The 20,525-nt window shown below is 38.4% G+C and overlaps 1 protein-coding gene across 1 annotated transcript in view; it reads right to left on the minus strand.

Annotated features, from left to right (window-relative positions):
• Positions 1-95: 95 nt before the first annotated feature.
• Positions 96-20,525, minus strand: part of xkr6b (XK, Kell blood group complex subunit-related family, member 6b) — a 52,619-nt gene continuing 32,189 nt past the window's right edge. The window contains exons 2-3 of the mRNA XM_004083688.4: positions 6,582-6,778; positions 96-5,995 (exon numbers count right to left, since the gene is read on the minus strand). Of these exons, the coding sequence (XP_004083736.1) occupies positions 5,025-5,995; positions 6,582-6,778 (1,168 nt within the window). The 3' untranslated portion in view covers positions 96-5,024. The remainder of the gene's footprint in view (positions 5,996-6,581; positions 6,779-20,525) is intronic.

The raw sequence follows: 20,525 nt of genomic DNA on the forward strand, positions 1-20,525 counted from the left end.
TTAAATTGAAATTGGACATACATACTCTTGTTGGATGGTTAGTCTTTTGTTTATGTGTTTGTTTTGTGTGTTTTGAGACATAAATGAAACTACTCTTTTATTATATTGCACTTTCAAATACTTAATATTTATTTTCTCTTCTGGGATGAACAGTCTGATATATGAATCTACAGTAAGGCTTAAACATTACATTTTTCAGCATAATATTTTTCTTTTTGTCTAAAAACCAAAAACATACAAAAAGAACTTTAGCACCATATGTCATTAATAATATTCATATTATTCTCAAAATAGGGAGCAGGTACAACACTGGACATCAGGTTTGCCTTTTTTAAGAACAAGAAATCCTTGAAACTGTTGACTTACATGTTATATTTGACAATAAAGAAATCTTTCCTTTTATATGATCAATTACAACATAGGCTGTAAAAGTCCACTTTGATAAGGAGTCTACATTTTGTAGCAGAAATCCATTTCTTACATTATGCCAACTTTTGGAAAAGCCCGAATTTAGCCTGAAGAATACCTTAACAGATTTGAGAACTACACCAACAAGCTAACACAATCAATAAATCGAGAGAATATAAACAAAGCCACATTTCCCAACATCTTTCATTACACTTCCAAAAACCCGCAACCAATAAGACAATGTAGTTGCGTATTAGAATATTGAGTCCAACAAAATGTTACAGCCAATTCTACAACAAAATAAACCAAAAAAGATACACACTGATAAAAGACATGTAAAGGACAGAAATTTACAACACACACCAATCACATTCTATCTATACTTTTTTTTAACCCAAATCCCTTTGGCAGAAGTACTTGAGTGCTTCTGTGGCTTAGCTAAAAACATGTATTTATCATCTGCCAGCCTCATAAAATTACAAATCATGATCAAAAAAATTTCGAACTATTATGGAGAACAAATATTGTAGAGCAAGAGTTGTTTTTATGCAAAACAAAAAAGAAAATAGTGGCACCATTGATAGTTTAGTTCTGCTGTAAACATTGTGGATTTGAGGTGCTGGCTGTGGAGCTTTCTGAGACTGCAAGGTAGTGAGGTTTGCAGGCTTTCTCAGTCAACCAGGAGGCCTTCAGAGAGCCAAAAAGTAGGCATGTGCAGTCCACAGTTGTAGCACCTTTAGAATGTTTATTCAGCACCAGGTTATTGGCAAAACATGAGGAAGAAAGAAGAGTGAAATTATTTTTGAAAAGCCCAGATTTACTGTTTGATCGTACTACGACACAAAAGGTTGAGACTTAAACCAGGTCAAACACTTCAGTTGCCTATTGCTACACATTAATGCTGAAATCAAAAGATCTTTTGTGCTGTTGGGGGCACTAACATGCTGAACATCGAGGGTCACTTCACAATGATTTCAAAGAGGCATGCTGTATTCTGGAAGAGAGACTGTAACATGAGGTTCTTTGAAAGAAAATCAACAGTTTTACCACTCCATTTTGAGGAAATAAAACCTGACAGATTTCTTTCACATTTTGCCTTATGGTTCTCCCACATCGTTTAGGTCTTTATTGTCTTTCAGAAAGTGCTGTTCACGAAAAACACGAAAGTTTTACCTCTTGGCACCACAAGTTGGTCATAAATGCAGTACAGAAGAAGATTTCAAAGGCATAGACAAAAGTTTAAAACAATCGTTTGCCAAAAAAATCTGTTGTCATGGTTGGCAGGTTTTGTATAACTCTTCATCAAAACAACCCTTTGGGGTTCCCAATACTGCACTTTAAATCTTGCTGATTCAACAGGAACTGGAGAGATTGGCCCTAATCAAACCTCATAAACTCAACAACACATTAAAAAAAGGGATTGCCCAACTATCTGTGATTATAACAAAGCTTAAACACTGGGAAGTTTACTAGAAACAGTCCTGAAACGACATCTTGGAAGTAGCTGTGGGATTAAAAGCAAAAACAAACAGAGTGTGTGGTGAATGAACTGAGAATCTGATTTGGGAATTCCTTTTTGTTTGGTTTTGTTAAGTCAGAGTTGGCGTGGGGGAAAAAACGTAAAAAAACAAACCGCCATAGTTGTTTGTGGATGTGGCTGCCATGGCTTGATAAAAGCACCCAAAGTAACAAGGCACAACAAGGACAGAAGTGACGACATTTGCTCTTGTTGTGTTGTGGTTGATACGGTGTGGCGCATCTGACTTAGATACAAAATGTGGCATAATTGTAGTTGTAGCATACATAAAATTGCATGTAAAACGTTGTATGTCCTATAAACATTTTAATCTCATTCGTTTTTTGCACTTAAAAACCACTGAAGCAGTCCACTGGATTATGGGTCTGTGGAGTATTGTTGTCCCGTTTACAAACAAACGCTAAAGAGAAGAGAAGAATCACAGTGTATTTGAACCTGATCTGTACATGTGTGGAAAGCTTGAGTGGTCTTTAGACGGGATGCACTGCACGCTGAACAGCCAAATACCACCAAACTAGACCCCAACGTCAATTCCTAGACAAGTCAAATGTACTAACCTGCATTTTGTGGCAATATCGCAGATGAGGAGAGGATTTAGTTTGTGAGGGGAAAGAATGGAGACTCTTAAGAACTTGCCTGGGGATGAGAACTGCACTGAGTCACCCCTGAGTCAGCTGGTTTAGCAGTTTTCTGTGGAACCCCTGCATTGGCTGTTACATTTTTTTCAATAGTTAACGTTTAATCATCATTTTCTTCTATCAACAAACTATTAACATGGCTGTTTATTCGCTGTAAAAGAGAGGAACTGCTGTCTACTATAATAAACAATGAGCAAACTGATTGTTTGCATATATAAATGTAGTGATAGTGTTTGTGTGTGTTTGTCCCAACTGACCAAACAGGTTTCAATTACTCAGGGCTGAGGTTTAAGTTGAGAATTGACAGACCCTGGATGCTGAAAGCTTTTGGTTTTGGCAGTGTAACTCATTGCATGTTCTCATGTCAGGATCTTTTGTTTGTTCAGCCTCAACCCTGCTGTTCTATTACTAGACAGTGGGAGTGCGGCAAGGCCCAGAGCACCAGAGATTAGAAAGAGGACAGAGCAGCAACCAAAGGATGGAGTCAAACGAAAGACGAGGGCTGAGGACACTCCGGTACACAACCAAAACAGTGCATTTTTCTTAAGAAACCGCTACTTCACATCCAATCACAACACCGATGAGTCAGTCCCCCCGGTCACGTCTTATCCATCCTTGGCAAAAAACCCTCTTTCACCTTCAACCTGACTTACAGGAATTCTGCATTTTACAGTACGGTGTTCGCAGGCACATGAAGCCACAGCTAAGCAGAAAGCCAATAAGTCAGAAAAAAGTCATCTCTGTAATGTAAAAGGCTCTTGTTCTTCCCATGTTGGGTGCATTTATGTACTTCATAGTAAAATGATCCCAAACACTACACAAGAAAAAAACAAAAAAACAGATAATATACAATTTTCTCATGAATTGTTCACTAGCCCTCTCTGGAAATTATAATGAAGCTCCTCTGATTTAGAAGGCGTGCACAAGATACAGTGATCATCTTGTGTTTGTCAGTGTTGGAGTCCTGCTGAGCAACTCATGTGAATTTATAACCAGCCTGAATATAGCACTCTTTTTTTTGTTGCACAAACTCATTCAGCTAGGACATTGGGCGGGATAAATGAAGCAGACAGTACTGTTACATAGGATTTGGCTTTGTTTCAGCTGCTCGGCAGGTGTCAGAGCAGTGGCCCTATAGATCCACACACCAGTGTAGCCTCTTTGAGGCCATACGGATGTTAAGGACTACACCTTTAAACATTGCGGTAGCTTCTTATGTAAAAAAGTTTGTGTTCTGGTAAAATATAGTTATGTCAGTAACTATAAATACGGACACAAATACACACAAGAGTATAGGATCATAGAAATATCTCAAACTCTCCATCGCTTGTCCTACAACTTTTTACTAGCATTTTTATCTAGTAAGCATATGCTTTTAATTAACCTAGAGGGTTTTTTTTGCGGAACAAAAAAGAAAAAAAAAACATTTTACAAGGGTTAATTTATAGGATTCAAAAGGGAATGGTGGAGGAAACCTAGAAGGTTGTCTTTGAGCTTTAGTGTGTGCCCTTCCAGTTTTCTTATAAAAACAACAGAAAAAAACAACTTTTTCGGTCTATGGAATGTTGTAACAGTAATTTCTTTTCTTATCAATTAAAAAAAGCACTATTCCCCAAGTCTTTCAGATATTGTGTGATAATAATCCTGTGTAACACATGCAACAACTGCAACCTCCCACTAGAGGACACTGCACTGTAAAAAATTATTTTAGCAGATTGAAGGTCAGTGTGCTTTTTTACCATGCAGATTAGATTATTTTCTTTGGCAGAAATAGTACAAGCAGCATGGTAATGAGCCATGCAAGTGTGCAGAAATCAAATTCAATGTATGTTGAACATTTCTGGTTTTGTTTCATGTTGTAATTTTCAATAACTGCTTCACTTTTATCATTATTCTTGGGGTTGAGACTTTGTAAACACTGTCATTTGTTTAAGTTATTTGCAGAAAGAATGGCAGTAAAATTTCACTCCTGACCCCACTGTGACTCTCCTCCATCATTCCCATCAGGCTTTGTGCCAGTCCCCTTGTCACAGGGACATACAGTATGCCCTTCACAATTATTCACAGGTTAAATCACCAATACAGTATAATGCATCAACACATTTCATAATGAAACATTCATTTTTTATCTACACACTCATATAAAAGACTCCTCTGTCCGCGTAGAGGAGTTTATAAGAAACATATGTATATATCACATTAGATACTGTTGGTTTGCAGTTTTTCTAGTTGTGTCACATGTTTTCTTTTTTCCAAAAATAAACTGACAGTGTGTGTAGGATGTCCTCACAGATATTCAAACCACATCTTCTGTTGGATAATTTTCTGATCATAGAGCAGAGAGAAGAAAAACTCACTGGAGGGTGGAAGTATACTGTCTAAAGAAGGGAAAAGAGGGTATAGGAATAAAAGGAAACATAGTGATAGAACGCTAGAAGTCTTCAGAGCGAGGATTCATACTGTAGAAGTTCATAAAGAAGTGGGCCGTCCCTATACCTGATGCCCACTGCATTTGGGCTAATATACTGTAGCACATTTATGGTCCTGCGTAGGCGCCGATCCACGAAGTGTGCATCCCAGGCGGGGTAGCGTTTTCTAGGCATGTCTATTTTGATAAGAGGACCCTCAGGATGGATGGGTCTACCAGCTGCATCCACAGGCTCTGTGGACCTCACTTGGAAAACTGGAAGGCAGGTGTCTGTGGCTGTTTCGTCTGATTCCATGTGCTCCCCCACCAAACCCCGTGTAGGAGTAGCCTGGGAACCACGAGGCCCAGGTGTAGGAGCCATGGGCTCGGCCTCAGGTGGCAACGGAAGGCCCCATAGCAGCTCAGCACAGCAGGAACTGGCCAGCACCCTCAGCCGGGGACCCATGGGGTGCAGGACGCCGTAGTAGATAACCATGCAGGCCACACCAGAGGCAAAGCACAGGAAGACGCCACAGAGGGCAAAAGAGGCATAGGCGTCAGTGGTGGCTGGGTCGCGGTACGCATACCAAAGTGAGGTGAGGAGGGCATTCTCCAACAGTACAACTGTGTAATAGGTCACCATTCTGTACCGCGTCCGTCCCTCGCGTACATTGAACCAGCAGAAGACATAGACCACGCCAACCACCATGTTGAACAGTACCTCCTCCCATTTGGACATACAGAAGTCAGTGCCGCCATGGATGACCCAGAAAGCCATGGCACACCAATGAAGCACCACGAAAATGCCGAAGTAGATGTGAAAAACTGAGGCAAAAAGGGCAAAGGAGAGCACCCGTGAAGAGATGGTAAAAAGGCGCCAGAAGAGGTGCAACAGGGCACCTCGGTAACTCATACTCTTCTTGTCGTCACGCGAATCACGCAGGAGCTTGTGGTAAGACGCTAGCACCCAGGCCAGGGACAATAGGGAGGACAAAGCAGAAAGGCCTGGCAAGGAAAACAGAGAAGAACAAGGAATTAGCATCTGAAAACATCTAAACTGGAAGAAAAGACCACAAGAAATATTTTACAACAAAAACAAACACATTTCCTACAACCATCTTTCACATTTTAGAAAATCACATTAACCCTAAGAGCTTCGCACATCATCTATTACACACTGTCTCCATTTGGTCCACCAATTCAGTTTCCTTAATTCCTCTGCATTGGTACAGACAGCAGATATGTCATGGGAGGGACCTGCTGAATGAAAAATGATGGAGGATAATCTTCAGAGCAGCGACACAGAGCCTCTCAACAATTGTATCGATGACATTTCTATAGACACCCTGACCATGAAGGGTATCACTTGTTATGATTGAATTACTTTCCTCTGGGAGCTGGATTGCAAGAGGAGACTGCAGTAGTAATATTGGATTCAACCATAGCTGTGATGAATGGAAGCTGGATTTTATGGTAAGAAAAACTACTCATAGAGAAATATGGGAAGAAATGTTGTGTTTTTAGGGCCAACATAGCAACATAGCTGTGGTATTGCAAACATCTAAAAGTTACGGGGGGAAAAAACCCTTACACTGCAGCCTTTCAACCTTGTTGCTCTGGATCATGATGCAGAGCTGCAGCACCAGCTGAGGAGCGCTTTCTAAGAAGGTCTCCAGCAGTCGCAGCATGTTGACATCAGCATACTCGTACATCATCGCCCAGTAAAAACGCCGCTGGTTCTCCTTTTGCCGGTGACTTTGTATACCAAGATACATGGTTCTAATGTACCTATAGAAAGGAGAGGAGAAAGAACAAGAAAAATGTTGCTGATAATGCTGCCATCACAGTCATTTCTCATGGCTAGAGGCCATTTCTGCTCCAAGTGTAGTACAAAAAAACATTGTTAAACAGATGTTATCACCGATACCTGTTGTCTCAAAGCTTCTCTTTGTGTGCATGTGCCGACAGTGATGATGTAAAACTATACACAACCTTTGAGGGTAAATCCTAGTTTTACCACTTAGCCACATACCTACCTTTGACTTTTTAACACTGGAGTTTAAGCTCCGGTGTTTACATTCTTTTGACTATCATAAATATTCAACCCATAATGCAATTAATGATTTCCAAGGGATTCTGAAGTGGAAAGAGTAACCCTTTACTATTGCATACCAGGGCAAAGCCACTTTTATCCTTTTCAGAAACAGTTAGAATACATTGATTGTGTAAACGGTCTAAGAATAACAGTAGATCATAGAGTGTGAGTTGTTCAGGACTTGCTCGCAACACATCTAGTATCAAAGGGTTAAAGGATCAGAGGATCCCTACTTTTGTTTTAAGTGATTGGGGTTAAGGTACACTATGCAAGTGTTTCTAAAGCCCACTCAACATAAAACAATGGAAAAAAAAATCAATTTTCCTCATCAATATTCTCTTGGTTCACATGATCATGTGTTGCTCTCTGTTCCATTTGCTCGCACCGAACTGGGCAGAAAGGCTTTTGTCCCCTCTGCACCTTATGCATGGAACATGTTGCAGAAGGACTGGAAGTTGACAGAGTTGATTTCCTTGAATGCTGTTAAATTTAAACTGAGAGGTCTCGAGGCTGACTCCATAACATGCACTTGTTTTTCATAATCGGTTTGTTATTTCCTGTTATTTTGCTCTTTGTAATTATGTAACTGTATTTTAGTCGCTGCTGCTGCTTGGCCAGGACTCCCTTGAATAAGAGGTTTTTAATCTCAACGTGACTTTCCTGGTTAAATAAAAAATAATAAGGATATTAGTTGCATCCATTGTTTGATTTTTCTGAAGACTTGTACTGTGTACATTTTGTATTTTTTATTCAAGAACAGCGTAACTAAATAAATGTTAGGCTCACTACTACTACCTTTATTTCTATTTTGCAACATGTTTCCACATTTGAACCTGAGCACAGGCAATTAAAAACATAAACCAAAAAATCCTAAACACATAACATTTCTATAGTTCTCATTAGCTTTTCTTTGTTTTTTGCAGGAATTGGATATATTTGTAATAATTGTTTAAAAAGAAAGCTGCCTGCTCAGTCGTGTCACTAAACCTTAAACACCTCCGTGGTTTAAGTAAGAATAAAGAATGTCAGTCATCTCTCTGCATGTTTGTGATGCAATTTGTTTAATATATTTAGGCTTTAGATTCAAAGGTCCTGCATTATTGCAGCTTCCACTACATCTGAAAGACAGCTCACATACCTCACAGCAGTGTATTGAACTATTGATGGAGCATTATGTGTTTACTGTTGACCTATAATGATCACTACCTTCGCTTGCTATGGATTTGTTGTGAAATGTAATACAGCAATTAGAGTTGCCGATTGATGAGTGGAGAAGACTACAGGTAGATTTCAACAAATTGAACAGCTCAGTGAGGGTTTTGAAACTTCACATCCATTGTTTGAGGAAAAGAAGCAGTGAAACTGTTTGTTTTGTCACCTAGAAACCGTAGAAAACACAGTTTCCTAAACATACCAAACAAAAGTGTGTGGAGAAACTGGTCAAACATGACACCATCATTGACTTAAACTATTTCACTATTGCATGTTACTCGTAGCTGCAGGGACTGAGCAGGACTGCCTGAGCTGGCAGAGTGGTCAGAAAGATCCAGCACTTGATGCAAAGGCACTCAACCGAGTACAATAGAGTAGCAAGGACAGAAATAGACTAGACAGTAGCACTGGGCAGCACAAAAAGACAGGACGGGGATCTAAATTCAGTTCCTCAAAGAGAGATGTGAAGTTCCTGCAGCACAACTAAAAACATCAAGAGGTGTTCAGTAAGTTAGGTTTGTTTAACATCCTGGTTGGATATGAAATCACTGTTTAGTTTGTTACAACATTGACAAATGGTTATTTGTTTAGATTTGGATTTTTCCAACCAATGCTGGCTAAAAACGTTCACAATTTAGGTAACTGTTTGATAAATGAGGAACCAAGTCTGCATTTTAATGTCAAACAAATATTAAAACATGTTTTAAATTCCCAATGATATATTACCAGATGTATTCTGTTGGGCTATAAAACTATGTTCATTTAGTGAATCTCAATACTGTATTTTCCAGACTTAAAAGCGTCTGAACTTGAGTTATACATAGGGCACACCAAACTATAATGTGCATTAAGCGAAACAAAAGGGTCAGAGATAAGTATGTCAGTCAGTCAGACTTTATTAACTGTTAACAGTAATTCTAGAGCTTGTTTGTAACACGCTACATATTAGCCATGTTAGAAAAGTCGACCCCTTTCTGTGTATTTACAACACCTGTAGCTCCCAAACTTGTTAACAACACGTAGAAAACAAACTGATACCACTAAAACAAACGTTACTGTGACTACGCTGACTCCCAACCTTGTAAGTAACACGTAAAAAAATAATAAAATGCATTCCGACATCGCAAAACGTTAGCGTATTCACAATAACACCCAACCCCATTTTGATAGGGCACCATGTTCCTCTTACAATTGCTTCAACAACAGTTAGCAAAACCAGAATTAATTCATTAAGATGCTCTGGATTATAATGATCTGTGATTTTCTCCCAAGAAATTTAGGCTTTGAAGTGTGTTTTACAGTGTCGCAAATACAGTAAACAAAGTGGAGCTTTCATTAGCAAAGTGATAAATTACTATATTAAAAAGAAAAAGAAAAGTTTTGATCTCAAACATGAAAAAAAACTTTATTTAAGCAGCTGTTTTGGCTACCTTTATTCAGGCTTACACTGTAAAAAAGAAAAAAGTAATTTTACTGTAACGTAATTTTACAGTAGTTTACTAATTTTTCAACAAATAAAAAAATTACTTACAATTTTGATTAACATGTAGCATTTCAATCTATTGTTTTATTCATTGAGATAATATTATTTTTTGACAAACATTTGTTTTTAAATACACATTTGTAAATAAACCTTTTAAACCAAAATTGGTCAGAAAAAAGCCTGAAGCAGCTATAGCCATTCAAAAATAAATAAGCATTTCTTCTTGTCATCACAAAATAAACGTTAATTTCATTTCATTATTAATACCATAAAAAACACTAATTTGCTGTTTTAAAAAAAAAAAAACTTACTGTTAATTTTTCATGATCTTTCTGGGCTGTTTTTAATTATTCGTCTAATTTGTGAGGAAAAGAAAAACTTTGGAAAATGTAAAAAAATGTTAAAGGACTTTGACCAAATAACGTTATGTGTAATTTAAAAGCAGCTGCATAAACCCATGAAGAGCATAACAACCACAACTTAAATGTTTGGTTGCAGCTCCCCGCTGACATGTATCAACGTTAGCAATAGTTTTTTCTGAAAGCTGGACACTGCTCGGAGTAAAGTCGGATCAGTCCGATGACAGTGAACAAGGAGGGGGACAGAAACATAACGGGGCCACATTTGTTCACCAGAACATCCAGAGGTAAAAGCTGCCTTTTTTGTGACATTTTCAGTCCGACTGGTAAATGTCACATGAAACAAGTCAACCCTCTCCCTCACTAATGACACGCCACAAGGCAAAACAAGCCCTCTGTCTTCATCCCCCACAGTCATTTGTCCAAATACATCTGCATTGTCTGTAAAGCATCCATCAGAATCAGTCATCTTCTTTCATTTGGTCACATGGAAAAAACACAAGTTTCTTCTGATGTGTTTGCAGCTCTAAAAACCTTTAATTAAAACTGCTGCTTTAGAAGTGAATGGACTAGTGACCTCCAATAAACAGATGCAGCTACACACACAGATGAAGGGGGCAACAGCATCGTCTCAAAAGTCCTTTTGATGGCATGGATTAAAGAAATTGTGTTAAACAAGATTAAAAGAAAAGGGAAAAAAAACAGTAATTACACTTTCTAGCTGAATGAATTCCATGTACAGTACTGTAGGCTGTAAAGATTGAGATCCCAGACGGTTCAATGAGTGTTGACTGAAATAAAGCAGAGCAGCCAAAAAATACAAATGTAGCAAGGAAGCTGGATAAAAGCAGTACCGGAACATGGAATTCGGAAGACAAGGCTCATTTTTGGTGGAAGACATGGTCCTTTTGGCATTGTCAGGCTATGAATTTCATTAGCTTTTAGTCAAGACCGCAAGACTCAAGGGCTGGGTCAAAGGGTGAAATGTTAGCTTTGTACGTTACTGCTGTTTTTATATTTGTACACCACAAGGAGGAAACAGTGGTTGCCTTGGATACACAACACACCTGGATCTTTATTATTTCACTTCCGTCACCTGTTTTTCATTTACACATGTGCAAATATACAGCTATGAATAAAGAAAAATAGATGATTATTAGAGTTTGGAGATAAAAAACAAATTATTAGATGGATATTTGGATGGATAGAGGTAACAATAAAAGTTGTCGATAAATGACTATTGTTGATAGTGTGTAGGATACTGTAAAGATATATGCTAGATAAATGTTTTCACTGTGGCTTCTGCAAAAAATAATAGGAAAGAAAGCAAACCAGGTTGTAGAAGTGTAAACATTTGAGTTTCTGTGCTGTCAAAGAAATCTGGACTCCCCCTTTATCCCATGTTTAACCCTGCAGTGTACTTGTACGAGAATCTCACCCGAACCCTTGTAATTGTGATGCACGCTCTCCTCTCCCTCAGTGCTTCTTCAGATGTAGCATCACAAATAGATTCAGAAAAACAAGCATTCACACAGACTCCTCAAACTGAGTTGTCAGTGCTGTAGGTAATGTGGGATTTCCTTTCAATTCCAGAAACATCTATCACACAGATCGCTATTTGTCTTTCAAAAACCCCCAATTATGCACACCTACACACACATCACAGGGCTGTGATCTCTCTGCCTCTTCTCTCCCCCTTCCCTTTTAGCTCTATAGCTTCTCCACAGGACTCCTTATGAATTATTTGTGGCAAGATCACAGCAATCACTCATGGCTCGTTAGACAGCGTACGCCTGGCCTGACATCTCAACTGATGCCGGGGTCACGTTTTAAGCCCAGACGACTGGTGTTGCTGTTGAGATACAATCAACGTGTGTTGACCAACATCCCTTCCACCATAAGAAGTTGAACATCTGCTGAAAGCCACAGGCATATCGATACTACGGCAGTGCCAATTAGGAACGATTAACTTATCCAAATGATCCTTACTTTGATTAATCAAAACTATGAATTATGTATTTTATGGAGGCAAAAAGGCTTTTTTTTTGTTTCCAATGCATCGTTTTAGAGTCATGTTCAATTAAGAAATTGAAATAATTCAGTAGTTTTGGCTGAGATACCCAGCCTGAGCGCTGGTATGATAACGTGAGAGTGGAATGTGAGCCATGGACACGGCTTATGACACACACAGACCATGTGGAGGACCTGACCATGATGCTCTCCTCCAAACTCACTGAGTCATCAAACCAACCTTTCCACTGATCCGTTGAGTAGGTGTTTGGGTGGATTACATGCACCACATTGCCAAGTTTGACAGCATCTGACTTCGAAGTCATGCTCCCTCAAAGAAGCTGAGCCTCTCAGACTGTATTCATCGTTTGTCATAAGCTGATTCATAAAAAGATCAAGTGCTCTTTTGCAGCAGCATGAAACAGAGCTTATGCATCAGCTGTAACAGGTGGAATCTGGCTGAACACGAAGTGCAGGGGCATACAGCTTGTAGGATTGTGAAAGTGTGTGCATGTTCATGAGTGGATCTTTGCTGGGGGCTGTGAGTCACTATCTGAGTCACTCCAAGGGGCAGCACATCCATTCTCAATGAAGTTTGAAGCTCTTTTATCAGAGTGGGATGCGTCCATTTCCATCCGTGTTGGCTTTGCTTATCTTTAGAACTCTCCTCTAAAGGACATCTTAGTAGCCAAGGCTGTCTCCGAACAGTTTTATTTTAACTCTTTGTGCTCAATGTCTTGTTTTAGAGTGTTGAAAGAAGATCCCCTTCCTGTCCAGATGACATCAGGCAAACATTTTATCATACAAACCACTAAATTACTCAAAGGTGCATCTTCATCTTAATTCAACAAAACAAAGATGCACACCTTTCAAAAAGGCATCAAGGTTCTCAATGGTTTTAAAGACTGTATTGAATGGGTTGCTTTATGTAGAAGAGTTACAACCAATTGTTCATGTTAACTTGTCCATCCATTTTTCCATTAATTAATCAATTTATCCAGTCATTCACCCATCCATTCATCCATTCATCCATTTATCCATCCATTTTCGAAACCAGCTCAATCCTTTTTGGGGTTGCTGGAGCCTATCTTACTGTAGGGAGGAGGCGGGGATTGTGGATAGTTTGCCAGTCCATCATTGGGATGTCATCTTGGTTGAGCTCAAAGTTAAAGTCAGTTGTTTGCTTTCCCAACTCAGCCATCTTTTGTTGCAAGTTTAAGTTTAATGCTATGTATACACCAGACATGTGTGGCGCGTTTAAGATTACGCTGAATGTGGATTTTTGAACGAACTTTTAGCATATGTTGTTTAAAAGGCCTATCGCCACCCAATATTAGCGCATGTACTCACAGTTAGAAGAGTCGTGGTACCAAATGTCAAAGCAGACAGGAATCTTGCTCTTGCTCTACTTAGATCCCAAACACTGACCTAAAAACCTGTGTAGTTACGCATGAATGTGAAAGTTTTAAATACGTAAGCCCGAAACGAACATATATGGACATTGACATGAAAGGGGTTGCTTGAACATGTGAGTTTAGCATGAGTGCAACATGTTTTGGAACCACCCAACAACACAAGTTTTTGAAGTACTCTAAGACCCTTAAAGACTAAACAACACAAAAACTTGTCCACATGGGTAGGTTTTAGATGTTTGGATTTTAGATAGATTTGGACTTCAAAACCTGGACTTGATTTAAATTGGGTCCTTGAGAAAGACTTTCAACCCCATGTTGACCTCCAATTGCAAAAAGTCCTTCAAAGGGGGTGAGATAAAAGCACCTGCACCTGTAAGCGTACACGCTCCAAATCTGAAACCACAAAACATATTTGTGTGTGACACACTCAGGTCTGTCGGCCTGGCCGCAGCAGTGATGGCTCATCTCTCAGTATGAGCAGCAGCAGGAGCTTGCTTGCTCCCTTAAAATTCTGGCAGTAATTTGCCCTGGGTGAGACATGCAGTTTGTGATGTCTAGTGTTTGATGAATGAAAACAGACCGTGATGTCACCAAAATGTACCAACTACCCATCAAACTCATGATTATCCAAATCTCAAACTAACCCATCCTGTATTCATTTGTAAAGGCCTCTTGTACTTTCAATAAAATACATGTTGAATGTTGTTAGTAATTACAGATTAAAGGATCTTCTATTGTCGTAGCATAAGTCATAAAACTGTTTATGCCTGCTGTTTATTGCTTTGGGGGAATAATGTGCACAACCATTGTTTTAATAATATGTTTTCTACCATTTGGTTGAGCAGGCAGTTTTTCCAAGATGTAAATTAAATCTTTGGTGGTTCCATCTGTTTTTAAATGTCATGTCTAGAATTCAATAGGCTGTTGGGTCTTCTATATATATCATGAGGCTTCTAAAAACTTCAGAAAAGTAGTCAAAACATTAATTTCAAAACCAGTTTTTGAGAGACCAATCACTAGTTTATTTAATACTTGACTTGTACAGTTTTACCTCATTTATCGCAGGGGTTATGGTCCATAAATAACCTGTGATAGGTGAAATCCGTAAAGTAGGATTACAGATGTTTTAAGGTTGTAAAACTTCTCACAACATCGTTTGTACACTTTATTTAGACAGACATTAATATTTTCACACTTCCCTCTCTTGTTTAAACTTTCTAAGCTTAAACAGTCGTAAAAAATAAGTCCAGTATGATAGAATAAAAGACAAAGACGAGATTGCGGTTGAAGTTTTGTGGAAAACAAACTGAATTCTGTACCTGAGAAACGGCGCGGAGGAGATTGATTGAAATGCTCAACAGCTCATCAGGATGCAGAACACAGTGCACTAAAAAAAGCACTGAAAATAATCTGCAAAACTGCAAATGGTGAACCACAATATAGCAAGGTAGCACTGTGTTTGACATTTATCTCACTGGGTCAATATACAGTCAGGACCATAAATATTTGGACAGAGACACTTTTTTTCTAATTTTGTTTCTGTACATTACCACAGTGAATTTTAAATAAAACAACTCAGATGCCATTGAAGTGCAGACTTTCAGCTTTCATTCCATGGGTTGAACAAAAAGATTGCATCAAAATGTGAAAAACTAAAGCATTTTTTAACACAATCCCTTCATATCATGGGCTCATAAGTAATTGGACAATTGACTTCCATGCTATTGCATGGGCAGGTGTGGGCAATTCCCTTGTTATGTAATTATGAGTGAAGCAGATAAAAGGCCTGGGGTTGATTAGAGGACTCGTGCTTGCATTTTGAAGATTTTGCTGTGAACAGACAACATGTTGTCAAAGGAGCTCTCCATGCAGGTGAAAGGAGCCATCATTAAGCTGAGAAAACAGAAAAAAATCATGTGAGAAATTGCTACAGTATTAGGAGTGGCAAAATCAACAGTGTGGTACATCCTGAGAAAGAAAGCACTGGTGAACTCAGCAACGCAAAAAGACCTGGACGTCCACGGAAGACAAGTGGTGGATGATCACAGAATCATTTCCATGGTGAAGAGGAACCTGTTCACAACAGCCAACCAAGTGAACAACACTGTCCAGGAGGTAGGCGTATCAATATCTAAGTCTACCATAAAAAGAAGACTGCATGAAAGTAGATACAGAGGGAACACTGCAAGATGCAAGCCACTCATAAGCCTCAAGAATAGAAAGGCTAGATTGGACTTTGCTAAAAAGCATCTAAAAAAGCCAGTACAGTTCTGGAAAAACATTCTTTGGACAGATGAAACAAAAATCAACCTCTACCAGAATGATGGCAAGAGAAAAGTATGGAGAAGCTCCTGATCCAAAGCACACTACATCATCATTAAAACACTGTGGAGGCAGTGTGATGGTCTGGGCGTGCATGGCTGCTAGTGGCACTGGGACACTAGTGTTTATTGATGATGTGACACAGGACAGAAGCAGCCCAATGAATTCTGAGGTGTTTAGAGACATACTGTCTGCACAGATCCAGGTGAATGCAGCCAAACTGATTGGACGGCATTTCATAATACAGATGGACAACGACCCAAAACATACAGCCAAAGCAACTCAGGAGTTTATTGAAGCAGAGAAGTGGAATATTCTTGAATGGCCAAGTCAGTCAAATGATCTTGATCTGAAGACTAAACTTCAGACAGAAAGGCCCACAAACAAACAGTCACTGAAAGCTGCTGCAGTAAAGGCCTGGCAGAGCATTCAGAAGGAGAAAACCCAGCATCTGGTGATGTCCATGAGTTTAGGACTTCAGGCTGTCATTGCCATTAAAGGGTTTTCAACCAAATATTAGTAATGACCATTTTGTTTTCAGTTATTTCATTTTTCCAATTTCTTACGAGCCCATGAAATGAAGGGATTGTGTTTAAAAAATGATTTAGTTTTTCACATTTTGATGCAATCTTTTTGTTCAACCCATGGAATAAAAGCTGAAAGTCTGCACTTCAATGGCATCTGAGTTGTTTTATTTAAAACTCACTGTGGTAATGTACAGAAACTAAGTGAGAAAAAATGTGTCTCTGTCCAAATATTTATGGTCCTGATTGTATACAATAAAATCTTTAAAATTCTGTGATAGTTTTTGTTTTTAAATGCAAATACATTTTTGTGACTGTGAGCACTGGGATGCATATGATACATAACGTTAAAGAGAGCATATGATACATAACGTTTTCTAAAAGAAAAAACAAACTTTTCTTAAAGTACTGACAGTGTTGCAGTAGATGATTATTCTTTTTTTATTTTACAGTTTTCCAAACTATTTTCCCTGAGACTTATGGGGAGCTTCAGTTTGAACAGAAATTCCCTGATCCAGCATAAGTCTAGTTTCTTGTCTTTGTGGTGCTGCATGGCTCTGGATGAAAGGCTGGCTGAGTTTAAAGTTAATGTCTGCAGGCGAGTCAGATGCCCTCACATAAAAGCACACAACGATCTGTGACCAGCGCCTCTGGGTGTTCACCACATGGAGGAATGCTAAAATGGGTGCAGAGACGTGGCTGACACGATGCAAGCTGAAAGCGATGGAGAGCAGTAGGCTGAGACCAGAGATTCTGTGTCAACTCCGCTCTGACCCGTCAGTTCTTTGAGTTTGTTATGGTTAACCAGGACTGACATCTTGACTAAATATGATTTCTGCATTCAAAACAGGTTAAACAGCTGTAATATTTGATGTTTTCCTTCTTTGGGAATTAGTAGCTTTGTGCCTTTAAGGTGGAATTTTGTCCAACTTGCTTGTTTTGCAAGGAAATGATTTGTTATTGAGGTTGTACTTGTGGCCATGAGTTTTTCTAAGCACGTATTATGAAGCATTACGATGCTTACAGAAAGAAGAACACAAATATCAAGTATGCATTAAGCTGGAAACAGAGTTGCTGCATCTCCACTTATGAAGAAGCCAGTTAAGGTCATTTAACTTCAACCGATTTCCTTCACACAGAAATGTTTGATGCAGGGTAAACTGGAAAGCTGACAATCTTTACTGGCATTTGTTTAGAGGAGCTGGTTCAATACAGTCTGGGCTAAAAGAAGGGAGAAAATCAAAGTCAAATACTCATCAAACCACTTTGGCCTCAAAATTAACTTAATTTGCTACATCTACTTGAAAGCAATAACATAATTGCTTTTTTATTTACCATGCGACTTGTTCGCTGTGGCGACCCCTGATGGGAGAAGCCGAAAGTGGAAGATTGCTGGAAATAAATTCAGGCGTCATAGGGGTTAAAAAGACAGTTTTTTTGTTTTGTTTTCTAAATCAAGTTCAGAGACATCAGAGAAGGGCAATTACTACAAGCAATAATTTAAAAAAGCAATGAAAAAATCTATTGAGGTTCATTTAGGACTTGAAATCGCAGAAAAAGGAAAGAAATAAATCAAAAGTGATCAATCGTGAAAGTTTAACATTACAAGAAGGTATTCATTCCTCCATCCATCCATTTTCCTAACCCCCTTTCAACCCTTTAAATACAAAAACAAGAAAAACCCAAGGCTTTAAAATTGATTTGGTTGGGGTATAACTTGGCAGATCTTGGCTGAATTGGGAAGCACACCCAAATTTGACACCTCCATTCATTTTGTTCTGCTTTGATATAAAACTGGAGTCATTACAGCCATCTGTTTGGTGGTGGTTTTGTCCCAAACAAGCCCTGATCAGCTAATGAAGCATGGAGATTATCTGACTAGTCCTGCTAGTCATCTTGGTCTCTTGAACCTCTTTGCTACAGAAAGTGTACAGATGAGATATTTCCTGAATGATCCTGATTCCTTGATTAGCGTTCTTTCATATTGTCCTCAGTTTTTATATCTACCGTAATCAAAATAATAAATAAATGAACCAAGGTTATCTGATTTATATATTCTCTGTGGTGCATTTATGTGAAAATACTCTTATATATATATATAGAAAACAGTTTTGAACATATCCATAGGCTAACCATTTATTCAATAAAATTAACAAAAAAGCTTGAAAATGTCAAAATAAATGACTTTTGACTGTTTTTTTTTAAATCACACAAGAAAAACCGCTTCCATCAATGAACAGAAGGGAAAACAACAACAATTTAATTGGTCTGGCATGTGAATGATAGAGCAAATGAATGGGTTCAGACTTTATTCTATATGCAGCTGTCTGATTCTTCTTTTAATATGAAACAACCTGTTAGATATGCTGAATAATAAAAAACTGCTCAATGAGTTCCATGCAGCGTAAAGTGTGGGGTGGCTCTGAAGTAGTGGTGAGGAACATTCCATTTGCAAAAGTTTTGACACTCCCCTGAGATAACCACTGAATGGTGAATGGGAAAAAACAGACCAAGATGTTTTTATTGAGCCCTGCTACTGAAATACCTACAAAATATGTGACTCTGTGCAAAGGCACATATGTTGACTTGAGTTAACTGTCCAATTCTCAGTTGATGCAAAAACTAACCTTGTTTTACACGTCATGTAGCAGTGACAGTCTGGCTCCCGTCATATATCACATTCCTCATCTGTGCAGGTTTCCTTTTATTTCTGTGTGCATAAAGTCATTTGTCTCTATTAGCAACAGTCACCAGGTACCCCAACTCATGGAGCTGTGGAGATGTGACATTGTACACTCACGGAGATAAGAGAAACGCACTGAGACGAGGACGACAGGAAATGAGAGCAAAGGTTGTAAAGTACCGTGTGTGCACGACAGGGAAGAAAGTAAGAACTGTGGTGACGTGTGACAGCCAGCCATTCTCCACTAACACACGATAGATGGACCAGGATGTACACATACAGAAATAGTTATAAAAGACCCAATATGATGAAAATGCAAAAATGTATATATCCATAGTTCCACATATTTTCCATTATCTATTTTTATTCTAATATGTATGTCACTTTATTTTATTTTGCTCAAGCAGCTGGAGAGCACCAGAATTTTCATTGTAACAAGCCTCTTGTATACAATGATATTAAAGGATTCTGATTCTGATTCTGAAACAGTGTTTTGGGTGTTTTTAACGTGTTCTTGGCCTTTCTCTCATGATAGAGAAAATTAAGCTTACAATTGCATTTTTAAATATTTCTTTATTCAAACCATTATAAATCAGGAGCTGACAAAATAAAATCAGTTTAGAAAAAGGTTGTAGCAGTGACATAGAAGCTACAATGGCAAATCTCAAACTCCCTGCTCTGCTCCATTCTGATGCTTCCACTTGTAGACAAATAAATCTATGCACGTTGTTGTTTTCCTCATCTTAGCTGGCATCTGTACGGCTGGACGGCTGGACTGCTTTGAAAATAACTCAAAGATGATCAGAGTGGGACTTTAAGAGGAAGGGTGGTGTTCTGCCTTTGAAATGCTGTATTGATCAGCTGATTAGCAGATAACATTCGTTTGGTTGTGAGGGGGGGGCGTGGCTTAATTAGTTAAAAGACTCACAATACTTCAAAATTAAGCTTTTAGCCACGTTTGGATATTTTTCTGGTTCAGTTTTAACATAAAATTTGAAAACAATGTTCATTTTTACAAATTTTAGGATGTCAGAACACAAATTTATGAATCTTTTTATAGTATTTTTTGACAATAGGGACATTTCATAAAGCAAAACAGATTATTTTGTAATGAAAAAACACAATTTCAAGCCAAGGATTTCAGTTAATTTAGAGGCAGCAAACTAATTTATCTTCATTAAGTACTTGAATGAAAATATGTTAGCCAGCAGTTGTTGTTTTGTTTGTTTACTCATGGTTTAATCATAAGCTTTTATTTATTCAAAGATACACAGGATCACTTCTTTTTTATTATTTTTTCTGCATCACTTAAAGAAACACATTCTTTTGTCGAGGTTATTTGGTCTTTTATTTTCAAACCTTTAAAACCAAGTACCTTTTGGTTTTTAAATCCAAAAGAGACTGCATATCTCATACACCAGTGCTAGAAATA

Source organism: Oryzias latipes, chromosome 24 (assembly GCF_053564925.1).
Source record: "Oryzias latipes strain Hd-rR chromosome 24, Olatipes_Hd-rR_3.1".
Taxonomy (NCBI): domain Eukaryota; kingdom Metazoa; phylum Chordata; class Actinopteri; order Beloniformes; family Adrianichthyidae; genus Oryzias; species Oryzias latipes.